Source organism: Lonchura striata, chromosome 5 (assembly GCF_050655825.1).
Source record: "Lonchura striata isolate lonStrDom1 chromosome 5, ASM5065582v1, whole genome shotgun sequence".
Taxonomy (NCBI): domain Eukaryota; kingdom Metazoa; phylum Chordata; class Aves; order Passeriformes; family Estrildidae; genus Lonchura; species Lonchura striata.
The window spans coordinates 72,212,155-72,226,069 of NC_140707.1; the positions used below are offsets into that span (position 1 = coordinate 72,212,155).

The 13,915-nt window shown below is 52.7% G+C and overlaps 1 protein-coding gene across 1 annotated transcript; it reads right to left on the minus strand.

Moving 5' to 3' along the window:
* Window positions 1–3,712: 3,712 nt before the first annotated feature.
* ARF6 (ARF GTPase 6) lies at window positions 3,713–7,503 on the minus strand. Its single transcript, XM_021536066.4, has one exon. It carries the CDS (start codon window positions 7,214–7,216, stop codon window positions 6,689–6,691), a length of 528 nt encoding a protein of 175 aa, XP_021391741.1. The 5' UTR covers window positions 7,217–7,503; the 3' UTR covers window positions 3,713–6,688.
* Between the last annotated feature and the right edge of the window lie 6,412 nt (window positions 7,504–13,915).

Here is a 13,915-nt window from a genome sequence, read left to right on the forward strand (position 1 = left end):
ATTGAGCTCCTTCCACAAAGCAGCAGCGGGGGCCAGTGGCTTCCACAGAGGCCCTTGCTGAGTTTGGCTCTTCTTCCATCCAGCAGATGCCAGGGAAGATCATCCCAAACCTTTGTGTCAGGCAGCAAGGAGCCACCAAGGACACCAGCAGTGTCTGTCCTGCTGCTGGCCCTCACCTCCCTCCCCAAATGCTTCTGTTTTCAGTGCTGATGTGAAACCCAGTTCGTTCTGAGTCATCACAGCGCAAAAAAACTTGTTATATTGAAAATATGAGTAGCTCCAGAATATACAGGATGGAATTTGAACACTTAACAGACATTCTTTGGAGGCAAAGGTAAAGCCAGCTCCCTGCTGGCCTGCCAAAGCTCCCTCTCGGTGGTGTGAGGCGGGTGCTGGGTTGGTTACAGCCAGGGCAGCAGCCTGAAAGCCACAAAAACATGATAGGAAAAGCTTCCTGGAGAGCTGGGTCAGTTCCAGCCTAATCCAGCCCCTGTGGGGAAAGAAATCCTGGCAGCTGCTGAGCTCATGGGATAACTGGGCACATCCCGCTCCAACGGTGCGTGGCGGTGAGAAGTCCCCAGCCACTCCTGTGCTGCTCCACAGGAGCCCTTTCCTTCCTAGGGGAAAATGGACAACGTTCCTCAGGGCAAAAATAACAAATATCAGCAGCACAGGGACTTTGCCATCCCACGTTCCACTCCCAAAGTGCAAAGTCTCCCTTGGAGCAAGCACAGCGGTGCTGCCCAGTTAGCAGCTGTCAGCAGCAGGCACGGCAGACCCTGGAACTCCCAGCCTGCATGGAATGAGCTCCTTCCCCAAGAGCAGCTTTGCAGGAATGCCAGAGGCATTTTGGGGCTGGATTGGCTCTGGATGCTTCCCTCTGCTCCTCTCTGTCCCCTGCAGTGATGATCCAGGCAGGTGCCTTCCTCTGATGGGCCCTCATGGGATGAGGATTGCTGGAGCTCAGCCACAAAAAAAAGCAATGTGGTCTTCTCAAAAACTCAGGATAATCCTGGGAAATTGCTTCCCTTGCTTCTGAGGTCTCCCAGCCAGCCCACCCCATGTCCTATTCTCCTGTAACTACAGAGGCCGCTTGAGGTTTTCCCATTTTCCCCCCAAAATGTGAAATAAAAGTGCATTCTCATAAAACAGCAGAACAATCATTGGATGCAATGCAGCGTTTCCTGCAGTTTTCCAGAGTTAGGAGTTTTCTTAGTTCTCATGCCTTGAATGATGAGAGAGAAAACCTCCCTTCCTGCTCCATCAGAAACTTCAGATGAAGCCGGTGCCTGGTCCGTGCAGTGGAAAATCAAACAAAGAATCCATTCTAGGCACAAGCATGTGGATAATTTTAGGAGTTCACAGCATCATAAAATCCCAGAATGGTTAGAGCAGGGACCTTAAAGCCCATCCAGTGCCACCCCTGCCATGGCAGGGACATTTCCATTATCCCAGGCTGTTCCAAGCCCTCTCTAACCTGGCCTTGGGCACTGCCAGGGATTCAGGAGCAGCCACAGCTTCTCTGGGCGCCCTGTGCCAGGGCATCCCCACCCTCCCAGCCAGGAATTCAGGCTCTTTTCTACACCTTGCTCCTTCCTCTTCTGTTTAACCACCAAGGGGGTTTTCACCCACTGAAAGGCAGCTGGGGCACCGGGATCCTGTACGGATCCAGGAGCTGTTGGTGGCACCCCTGGGGGATTCCTCTCATCTGAAAGCCTCTAACAAAATCAAAGTGTTCTAAGTGTTACCAGTTTCCAAGCATCACCGATTTCCATCTCACAGGACACTCATTAAACTCTGCTGAAGCATTTTTCCTAACTAAAGCTGTCTTGGAAGATGCAGCTAAGAAAATTGGGAACAGAGGAGCAAAGTGCAGCCTCTGGAAGGGAAAACTTGAGGCAAAGCAGGGGCCAAGAGCCTGTTAAACCACTGTGAGACTCAGCAGTGACTCACACTTTGACTTTTTTCCCCCTCCTTTCTTAAGGAGGCCAGAGATACCTGTTCTTAAGCAAGAGCAGAGCCACTTCCTGGACAACCCCTTGCACACCCCATTTCCCGCCCGTACAAACCACCCTCCACTGAGCTGCCGGGGCTCTGACTCAGCCCTGCACCTTCCAGAGCCGACACAGGGGGAAAACGACACCCCTCTGGCTCTTGGGGTGCTCCCACTTCTGAAAGGGAGATGGATGGTGGGGCTCCACCTCGGCCTGAAGCCCTGGGAGCCTTTGCTCAGCCAGAATTCCGAAGCACGAGCGCGCGCAGGACCTCAGAAGAGGAACTGAGTCAGTCAGCAGGGGTGACACTCGCTCACCAACAGCCCCTGGGAGCTGATGCTTCCCCACGAGACGAGGGGAAATCTCTTTTTTTTTTTTTTAGCTTCCAGAAAGCACCAAAGCTGAGGGGATTTCAGATTGCCCACACTGAGCTGTCAGGTTGGACAGATACTAGAAGCAAATCCAAGATAAAAGCACAGCCTTGTCTTAGAGGGAAGTCTGAGTCACAGAGCTCACACCGGGGCTGCTTCCACATCCACAGCAAGTTCTCTGCTCCTGGCAGTCCCTTTTGTCCCATCCCCAAACCCCAGTGAGAAGGGAGGTCACCTCAGCTCCCCAGGCTCTCGCAGCCCTTGCGCCAGCTGTTCTGACAGCATTTGTAAAGCGAGACACATTCCCTCGGGAGGACTTGCATTAACAGGGATAATTTCCAATTGGGAACGGTGGGCAGAGTTTTTCCAAGGCCTGTCCATGAGGACAGGGCCCTGTGACTGGGGGCTGAGTCACGGCGCGCTCCGACGGGACACGATAAGCGCCGGCATTTTGAAATGAGACTCACTGCTACAGCAGAGAGAGACACCGGTTCCCCTGCTTGTCTCCCAGCTCCGAGGAGTTTAATTAAGTCAGAGTAAGTTCATTTACACAGCCACACCCTGGACTGACAGCCAGGCAGAGCCTGAACACCCTGGAAGGGGAAGGCTCCTGCACCCACCTGGCTGGATATTCATGGAATCACGGAACGGTTTGGGTGGGAAGGGACCCCAAAGCTCAGCTCGGGGATGCTGCTCACTAGAGCAGGTAGTGATGCTCCTGAGCATTCCCAAAGCTTTGCAGCAGGGAAGCTGTTCCAGGGCTGACACCCGGCCGTGCCCTGTGCCAGCAGAGCAGAGCTGTGACCCCGCTGCCTGTCCCAGGGGATGGCAGCTGTCACAGGATCCATATCCCGCTGCTCCCCAGCCCCCCCGCAGCCCCAGCACCTGCCCAAGTCCTTTCATCAGCTCACTCGTGTCCTGGCCAGGCACCACCGAGTCCCAACGTCACATCTGTCACTCCACAAGCACCCCTAGTCACTCATCAGCCCCTTTGTCCATCCCTGCACGTGCCACAGCGGCCTCGTGGCTGCCCTTTCCAGGGAATTTCCTCCCTGGAACACGGCAGTGACAGTCCCTCTGTGCCCTCACCTCCCCAAGTTATGTGGGGCTGGCACTGAGGCTGGAGATCCCTGACAATAAAGTTTGCTCAAGTGGGAATATTAAAGCAGCATCCTTCTTTTCCACTTATAGTCTCTCATCTAATTCTCAAAGGAATTACAGCCAGGCTTCCAATCTGGGAGATCCAGAACAGAGCCCTCTTTATGCCAGCGCAGCGCCCGACTCTGGCACCAGATTGCCCCTTTCTGCTTCTCTCATAATTCAATACAAGTAACATACCAGGAGAGCTCCGCTGTATAATTGCTTTATTTTCTGCTTATTAGTTCTTTACCAACACTACAGCCATATTGAGAACACAAAATTCCTGGGAACTTCAGTCAGGGAGATCACAGGCCACAAACTCAGTCACTTGGTCGGACACGATTGAACGCCATTCAAAACTTACTCCATAAATTCACACGAACACAATTCGATGCACTTGGAATTCCAGACTGGTTTGTTTGGTACAGAATTCCCACTTTATCCTACTGACAGCCACTCCCTCGTGCTGAGGTCCAGCTACAGCCTAGAAAGGACGTGTTGGAAGTGAAACCTGTGGGTTTTTGTTCGGTGGCCGCAGCCGTTTATTTCTGACGGCTCTGCCACACGTTCCAGTAACTTTTTCTCCCCCATCTCTTCCTCCCCACTCCCCCCACCCCCCCCCAAAAAAAAATTTAAAAATCCAGAAGCAAAAGCAATTTCCTTTCACCTACAAAACAGAATTACAAAGTTACTTCTAAGGGGATACAAAATTGCAAAGTCAACTTAATGCAAAGGCTGCCCCAGCGCTTGGAAACACAGGAAACCAACTCAGACAAAAAATGAAGGTATTGAAGTTTTCATGTTGACTGAGAATAGGTTTAAGAAAGTTCAAGAACCATTAATAGAGCTTCAAGTTTTCCAGTTTAGGCATTTACTTTGTGCTTGGCTATTTTATTGATGCTCCAGAAGAAAACAGTAACCATATTGTTGTAATTTTAAGTTTTTATACCACCACACTGTTCATTAAGTTACAGCAACAGGAAAAGAAAAATAAAAGCTAGAAAATAGAGCAATGATATTCCAATGGCAAAAAGCCTTGGATTAAAAGAAACTAATCTCACTTCCTCTTCTTTAGGGCTGAGATGGAAGAGTTATTTCTACATTAGGCTTCTGCAGACTCTCTCTAATTCACAAAGTCCATCAATGCTCTATCTTCTAGCACCAAGAACCCATCCAGTCCCATTTGCAACCCACATCCAGAAAAGTCTTTTTTTGGAACCATACTCTAAAAGGACTTTGAAGTGCTCCAAAGCATTGGATTTCAGAAGTGAATTCAGGATTTTTATCTTCCCATACATCTTTGGTAAGAGCTCCATGTGTACAATGTACTCAGCATGCAGAGTCACCACTGCAGCAATGTAGTGTAATGCCCCCAGTTCCATGTAAAACTTATATTCTTGAAAAGAGAAAACAATTAAGGAAAAAAAAAAAAAAGGAAAAATAAAAGCCATTTTCTTCTGGTTTTGTAGCATACATTCCTAGAATTCCCCAACGGAGTTTTAACTCCTTGAGGAAATCTGAAGTTAATCCTTAAGGCTGAATAAGAACCAGCTGCTTTAACAGTTTGTGCACCCAGCGTTAATTAATACTTGATTGAGTTTTTATGCAAATACTCGCTCTGGGTGGGGTTTTTGATTGGCCAGTCCCAGCTACAGGCTGTGACATGGCTAACGAGCTGCTTTGCCCTTTAAGAACTAATTATGGAAGTTTACATTCAGCGTCGATTCTCTCTCTCTCTCCCCTCCCCGCTCTCATTAGCAGTTCCTCAATGGGCCTCAGACATCCAACATAGTTCCCTTTCCTACAGGACTCCAGCAGCCCCGGGCCACAGGGAGGAGGCTCCAGCCACTCGCAGGAGCTCAGGCCAGGCTTGGAAAACCAAAGCAAGCAGTGATTTCCTCAAAATGGCCATTCCTGATGTCAGAAACGCCGGGCGCGAGCAGAGCTCGGCTCGGAACTCGCCGCCCTCGCAAGGCTCCAGCATGGAAAAAGAACAATAATAACAATAAATAACAATTTCCTCCTGCCTGTTGGAAAGAAACAGGAATCCCTTCAAGGTTTTGGTGTCTCCAGCTGCCTTGAGATGGAAGCGAGAGGCAAGTCAGAGCTGGACTTTTGCCAAAACATCTGATTTAAACTCAAACTCATTGCAACATTTTATTGCTGCATCTGCTGGAAAGAGCCTCGGCCCGAGGACCGACACCAAGGAGTAAAAAACTGCAACTAAACCTCATTTAGGACAAAAAAACCTGCCCAGTGCCTGCCCTGGAACTACAGCATCGCTCATGCCTGCTTTGCTATGTGGTGTGGGGAGCTGGTTTTGCATCCCTCCTCATGCATGATGTATGGGTCAGAACTTCCCAGCTGACATTCCAAAGCAGTTCTTACATTTCCCAGCGCCCGACACGCACTTTGAACACGTTACAGTGGAATTCCCACTCTCTGCCACTGCAGGCAAGAATTCCCCTCGTTAGCCTGAGCCGTGGAGCCAGACTGAGTCACTGTTTAGTTACAGATTAACAGAACTTTTTTTTTTTTTTTAAAAAAAAAGTCCTTAATATAAAAAGACAGACTGCAGTTTGATTTTAAGCAACAATTTTCAGTTTACTAGATGAAGTCGACCTAGCAACATATCCTGCAAGAATGCAAAAAAGTAGCAATCTACAGCAAAGTGAGAGAAGAGAGAGAAAAAAAAAATATATATAATCAAAAAAGTAGACCCAGAAAGCATACACTGAAAATGGACCCCCTCCCCCAACATCCCCCAAAATAATCAAACCAGCAAAGGGCTAACGAGAGGAAAAAGGAAAAAAAAAAACAAAAAACAACAAAAAAAAAAGTTACTTAGCAAGTCTATAATGTGTCCTTCCCCTGTTTGCTGGAAGTCTGCCATAGCATCTAGTGCCTGTGTTCGTGTCACATTCGGAGGTTAGAGCATCCTAACGCCAAGCAGGAGGAGTTAGAACAGGAATCCAGCCAAGGGTGCAGGAGGAAAGGGTGGCAACTGGAGAAAGGTGATCATAATCCTATGGATGCGGTTTTGTTTTACTTTTCAGTAGAGAATCATTCTTCTGGAAAGCCACGTGGGTTATTTAATTTTTTTTTTTGTTTCTTTTTTTGTTTGTTTAAATTTTTTTTGTTTTGTTTCTTTAATTCTTTGTAGACTAAATAGTTCCTCTCCCATTAGGATTTATAATTGGACGTTAACCACGTCAGCCCTTCGTAGAGTCCATCCCCCGTCGTGGCACAGGAGGGCTGCACATACCAATTCCTATCCCTGATCCGGGTCAGGCCCAGTTTCTCCTGGATCTCGTGGGGTTTCATGGCGTCGGGCAGGTCCTGCTTGTTGGCGAAGATGAGGATGATGGCGTCCCGCATCTCCCGGTCGTTGATGATGCGGTGCAGCTCCTGCCGCGCCTCGTCGATGCGGTCGCGGTCGGCGCAGTCCACCACGAAGATGAGCCCCTGCGTGCCCGTGTAGTAGTGCCGCCACAGGGGCCGGATCTTGTCCTGGCCGCCCACGTCCCACACGTTGAACTTGACGTTCTTGTAGGTGACGGTCTCCACGTTGAAGCCCACGGTGGGGATGGTGGTCACCGACTGGCCCAGCTTCAGCTTGTACAGGATCGTGGTCTTGCCGGCCGCGTCCAGCCCCAGCATCAGGATCCGCATCTCCTTGTTCCCGAAGATCTTGGACAGCACCTTGCCCATCTCGGCGGCATCCAAGGGAGGGCGAGAGGGCGAGCGCCGGCCCGGCGGGGAAGGGCGGGCGGGGCTCAGCGCGGGCCGCGCATGGGGCGGCGGGGAGGCGGCTCCGCTGCTCCGCCGGGCCCGCGGCGGCGGCTCCGCCCGCTGCTGCCTCGGCTCCCGCCGCGGCGCCTCAGCTCATGGGTACCGGCGGGAGGATCCCGCGGGCCGGGCAGCGCCGGGAGCGGCCGCGATGGCCCCGGGAGCGTCCCGGGAGCGCCCGGCCGTACCTGAGGGCCCCGCGCGCCGCCGCCTCCGCCCGCGCCGCCGGAAAGGGGCCGCGCGCGCCCGCGCCCGCTTCCGCCCCGCCGCCGCCCCGCGCATGCGCCCGCGCGGGCCCCGCCACGCCCGCGCCCCTCCTTCCGCCCGCGCCTTCCCGCCCGCCCCGCGCGCCTGCGCCGCCGCCGCCGCCCCGCCCCCGAGGGGGGCTCCGCGGGGGGGGGCGGGGCCTCGCCGCTGATTGGGCGGGGCGCGGCGGCGCGCGGAGGGGGCGGGGCCGCGGTGGGGAGAGGCGCCACGCGATCGCGCGTCAGCGCGGGGCGCGCGCGGGGCGCGCCTTAAAGGGGCAGCACCCGGCGGGACGGGAGCGGCACCGGCACCGAGCCCGGTACCGAGCCCGGTACCGAGCCCGGTACCGAGCGGGCCGTGCAGCCTGCCCCGCACCGGCGCTGCGTGCAGCGAGGGCGGGAAGCCCCGGCACAGCTGCCCCGAGAGGCTGCGGCTGCCCCTTGTCCCTGGCAGTGCCCGAGGCAGGCTGGGCACTGGGCCGGGAGCAGCCCGGGACAGCGGGAGGTGCCCGTGCCCTGCCCCGGGCCGGGCCGGGCTGGGCCGGGCTGGGAGGTCCGTTCCAGCCCGAGCCTGCGGTGACTCAGTGCCGCATCATCGGGTTTATGACTCCGCGCTGTCCTGGGTCACCGCCAGCGATCCCGGTGGGCGGAACTCCCCGGCTCAGCGCCCGGGGCAGCGGGCAGCGCTCGGGGCACGGCCCCGCCCTGGTCCCGAGCCGTGCCCGGCACGCCCAGCGCGGGGAGCCGCAGCTCTGCACGCACACGGCGCGCCCTGGGCCGTGCCGGGACACGGGAGCGGTGCCAGGGACACGGGGCACGGCCCGGCTCCCACCGCTCCTGTGAGAGCCAGCCTGCGCTGGGGGATGCTCCCGAGCTCGTGGGGTGGATGGGGGAAGCGGCGCCTGGAGCACAAATCCCACGAAATCATGGAATCACAGGCTGGTGTGGGTTGGAAGGGACCTTACAGCCCATCTCCTTCCACCCCGGCACGGGCAGGGACGCTGGCATCCCACCGGGATGCACTTGGTCGCTCTGGGGTCTCCTGCTGGAGAGCACAGTCTGCATTCCCTTGGGATCGTGTAGGATTGACTTCACCCTATCTTCCCCTTCCCTTCAAAAACACCGAGCTGGGAGCTGATTTCTCCGGCTGATGTCCTGGCACATGGAAAGCAATTCCTCTTGGAGCTGCCAGAGGGAACGCTTCGGTGTCTTTGGGAGAACGGGAGGTTTCCTGGACTGCAGAATTATTCAGGGCTCAAGCTCTTCCCTCTGGTGAGCGGGGCTGGAGCTGTGCAGGGAGGTTTGGCCTGGAGATCCGGGAAAGGCTCTTCCCTGCAGGGCCAGGGGCTGGATCCACGGTCCCCGGGGGTCCCTTCCAGCTCAGGATTTTCCAGCGTTCTGTGCTGGCAAGAGGAGATTTTGAGGAAGGCTTTGCTGTTTCCTGCAGCGAGCCAAGAGGGAGGATGCCAAGGCAAACACGGCATCCGTGGCCTCTCCTGGTGTGCCAGGGCACGGCCTGCTGACCCCGGGGCTCAGGAGTGTCCCTGCCTGGCCGGGCACTGCCAGAGTTCATGCCCTGCTGATTAAACCAGCAGATAATGCTGCTAATTCTCATGCTGGATTGGGATTTCCAGCAAGCCCTGATCCTGCTGGATGCAGCTGGGCGAGTCTCCTCTCTCACGAGCATGGGATATTTATCTAAACGGAGAGCTAAATATTTGCAGGGCTAAAATTAACATCAGGCTGTGGATATTGGTGGGTTTTCACTTGGCTCTGCTCAGCGTGACCATTTCCGTGCTGCTGAGTTCATTCAATCAGGCAGCACGAGGCCACAAGGGTTCAAAATAGTAGAGAAAGGTGATGTCAGGAGCTTTAAGGTCCTTCCTTTGCCCATGTTGTTCTTCCCTTGCCTCAGAGCAGCTTTTTGTGCTGTCAGGAAATGACTTTTGGTGCTTTTGTTCTGACGGTGCAAAGCGTTGAGGGGAGGGTGTGACCGTGCTGAGGTTGTTCTGCTTTCCTTTGTAAGAGCTGAGGCTCCTTTGGGGCTTTGTCCCGGGACCCAGCAGGTGAGGAGCGAGGATCTCAGGGATCAGGTGAAAATAAAGCACAGCTGGTGGAACACGGGATGGGCTCTGGGATGCTCAGGCTGTGTCACCCCCCCTCTGGGTACCATGAAACCCCATGGAATGAGCAACTGCAGGCTGGGGAAGTGTCCTTTCCATCGTCTGCTCCCACTTTTGCAGCCAGCCATGCTGTTCCTCGGGTCTCTCCTCTTGAATCTCGGCTTTTTTTTTGGGTTGTTGGAGACTGCATTGTCCATCATCTCTGGGGATTGGGTGCAAATAGGGCTTGGCCTGCTCTGGCTTTGCCCATTTCACCTGGCAAGCAGCTTTTCTGAACTTCTGTCCTTTCTCTGCTGGAAAAGTGATGTGCAACACCTGCCAGAGTTTCTCTGAGCTGCTCCTGCACTGGAGCCTTGTGGAGATTGGGCCCTGCTCCAATCCCTGTTATTCCTCTGCCTGCTAATGATGCCCCAGGTTTTGGTTTTTCTATTTTTCCCATTCTGTGCTGCTTCAGTGTGTGGGTCTGGGCTCCAGATCAGGGGATGCTGAGCTCTGTGCACAGAGCAGGGACACAAAACAATTCCTGCTCCAGCTGGGCACCAAGGACAAATGATCCAAATCTCAGCCCAGGAGCACAAACCCCGTGGGCTGGAGAGAGAAAAACAAGCAGGGTGGGACTGCCTGGGCTGGAGCTGGAATGGGACAATGAACTCCAAGGTGCCAATGGAGCAGAACTGATCCCAGGGAGAGCCCCGGGAGCGCTCGTGCATTTTGGGACCATTTTGGGTCATTTGGGTGCAGCCCTGGCTGGGCTCTGGTGCTGCCCAAGGTGGATCCATGGAGGAGATCCTTTAATAAATCCCTAATTTATTCTTTAGCTCCATCCAGCCTCTGCTCAGGGCAGGTTTCCCAAGGAATCTCTCCTTTCCCCGGATCCCTGGCAGGGCCCGTGGCCGAGTTGAGGTGCTCTGGGCTGTGGCTGCAGCTTCTGCCTCTGCATGACACTGAGAGCACCCAAAACTCATCTTCCTGTGATCATCCACGGCTCAAAACCTGCCAGAGGGGAATGATGAGCTGCACATCTTCCCCCAGAAACCCCAAACTGGTGGGGGGATGTGGCAGCTCGGGTTGGAAGGGAGCACAGCAGGGTCACCTGGTGCCACCTTCCCGCTCCAGCAGGGCCAGCACAGGGCACAGGATGTGTCCAGCTGGCTCTGGAGTGTCTCCAGGATTGGAGACTCCTTCTGGGTGTTATGTGTAGTAAATATAATTCGCGCCATTCTTTGTATGAAATATGGAATATTGGATACTTGTTAAATCATGCCCGTTGTATTAGTTCCCCCTCCCCTTTGCAGGCGAGACTGGGTGTATATTGGAAACTGAGTCACAAGTAAAAGGATTGGCTCGGCCAGGAGATGGGCCATGGCTGGGCTCCAGGTGCTGACCATGGGGACTCCAGATTGTTATAAATGAGAATTTATTCAGCCAGATTAAAAATAAAAAATAATTTTATTAGCGGTCAAATTCTATCTCGCCAGCCACAAGGAAAGAACATGGGGACTCCAGGTGTTCACCATGGGGACTCCAGGTGTTGACCATGGGGACTCCAGGTGCTGACCATCAGAACTCCAGGTGTTGATCACTGGGACTCCAGGTGTTGACCATGGGGACTCCAGGTGTTGATCATTGATGCTGATCATCCCATAAACGACCCAAGATGGATCTCATGGAAATCCTCAGACAGATCCATGTGAATGCAGCCGTCCCGTAAATCTCATCAGGTATTCACCTACTCCAGACATTGAATTATTTCTCCTCATCACCAAAAAAGAAAATCTTATTATGGATTCTGAATAGAAGAAAAGACTGATTGCTGAAATCTTGGCCTCAGGCGGAATTTTCCCTATAAAAACCGCTTGTGCCAGGCTGGAGGTGTGTGGGCATAGGAGAAAACCTCTGCTGAGGTGACTCCTTGTGGCACACCCAGGGTCGACCCCGGGCTCGGCTCTGTTCTTTCCCTGTGGCTGGCTAGATAGAATTTGACCGCAAATAAAATGATTTTTTTTTTATTTTTAATCTGGCTGAATAAATTCTCATTTATAACACGGGCAATCTGTTCCAGTGCCTGGTCCCTGCACAGTGAAATGGGATTCACTCTGGCAATTGCTTTTCCTCCTGTGCTGCGATTTATCCCCTGGGATCCTCCCTGCCCTCCAGGAAACCTTCCCAACCTCACAGCCTGTGCACCAGGGGAAGGTTTGCCATGGCCTGGCTGTGCTTTGAAAGGAAGTATTCCTGCTCTTTAGAGGATGGATAGCAAGGAGACATTGGAGCACTGAGCACTTCGGGTAGTTAAGATCTGTAATTAGTCACTAATGAACTCAGTGCACCTCAGTCCTGGCAGCTCACGTTTCCCAGCCTGCAGGAATGGGGGAGAAGCTGGAGAGAGAGCACCACCTACTTTTGGAACATTTTCGTGGAGAGCCCTGCTGCTTTCCGTAAGTGCACAGGAAAGAAGGGTAAACAGGAAGCAAATGGAAATAACTTCAGTAAAGCAAAAAAAAAAAAAAAAAAAAAAAGCCTTTGCTGTCTGAGGGATCCCACTGCTGTGGCCCTGCAGAGCCACAGGGAGAGCCTTTAAAATGGGAATTTGTTAGGAAAGACAGACCCGCATTTTTAAGCAGCTGTGGGGTGGGAATTTGTCAACACAGATGAAACGTGATGGTCTGGGCAGAGCAGGTTCTTCACCTCAGGATGGAGATAAATCTACTCCCTGCAACCACCCTCAGGGAAAGGAGGGCACCTCTGGGCGCTGTCTACTCCACATAGCTCAGCCTTTCACTGCTGACTGATTCTCAAGGTAAAATACCCCAAAAGAGGCACTCAAAATACCCAAATATGTTCTAAATTACCTGAAAAACACGAGCTTTTAGGATGGGTTCAGTTTCACACACCTGCTTGAGAATTAAAACCCTTCTCAGCTCCTTGGCAAGCCCCAGGGAGTTACTGGGTAGCCTGCAGGAGTTAAATATTTTAAAAGTGAGTTAAATATTTTAAAAGTGAGTTAAATGTTTTAAAAGTAAGTTGAACATTTTAAAAGAGGGGTGAATGTTTTAAAAGTAGGTTGAATGTTTTACAAGTGAGTTAAATGTTTCAAAAGTGAGTTGAATGTTTGAAGAATGAGGTGAATGTTCTAAAAGTGAAGGTGAGTGTTTTAAAAGCGAGTTAAATGTTTTAAAAGTGAGGTGAGTGTTTTAAAAGCGAGCACTGGCTGACGCTGTGTCAGTGTGGATGGAGTGTCCTGTGTACCTGCTGGGGATTTACAGCCCAGAGAGTAAGAAGCAATTAGGTTATAAAGTGATTAGGGGTTACAGCCTGGGGAGAAGGGCAGCAAATACCTGTGGGACCTTGTGGGAGCTCAGCTGGGCCTGGCTGCTCTTTATCTTTATCTTATCCAAAAGGAACCTGTGGGCAGTGCAGGTCCCAAGGTTTGCATTGATTGTTTTCCATGGGTTGGCAGGGCTGTGGTTCCATGTTCTGCCCTCCACCAGAGGCCCTGGTGCTGTGACAGCAACTTAACAAACCTTGAGGCACCAAATTAACAAAACCTTGAGGAAGCTGATGCTCATCAATCCGAGCATTTTTATCTCTTTGACTATAAATCAAATTCCAATCACTGTGGACCATCAGGCCAAACCTGTTTGGATGGGGTGTAGACCATCTTTCCTTGCTTCCCTCTTGACAGAGATGGGAAAAGCCTTTGTTCACTGATCTTCAAAGACCTTTGTGGCTTTCCAAGGAAGGAAAAGGGAATATAACAACTCTGGCTTTAGTATCTGTGCTAGATAAATTCTCCTGTTGTGAAAACAAATTACATCCTCCGTGCAACAATGGCATTGCAGGGGCAGATTTGTCACGGAGATATCTGACACAATGGCCAAGTGTCCTGTGCTGGGTGAGTCAGGGAGAGAAGCTTTTCCCAGAGCACTTGGCCCTGGTCCTGCCTCCTGTGGGCAGGGAGGGGTGGGGGTGGTTCCCATGGGTGTCTCAGCCCTGTTTCCTGTGGTTTGGGTGGGATTGGCAGGAAGCTGAACCCGAAACCTCCAAAGCTGTGTGTGCTACAGGCAGTGGCATCAGAGACATCCCTGGATCTTCCCATCCCCTTAAGGAAATGGAGGAGTGGAGGTGGGAAGGGGTGTTGGGGAATATCCTGAGAGCTGCAGGTCTCTGTGAGCCCCAGTGAGCTGAAATGATGCCTTGAGGATCCACAAGAACCAAGAAAATCCCACAGGTATCATCAGGAAAAATCCCTG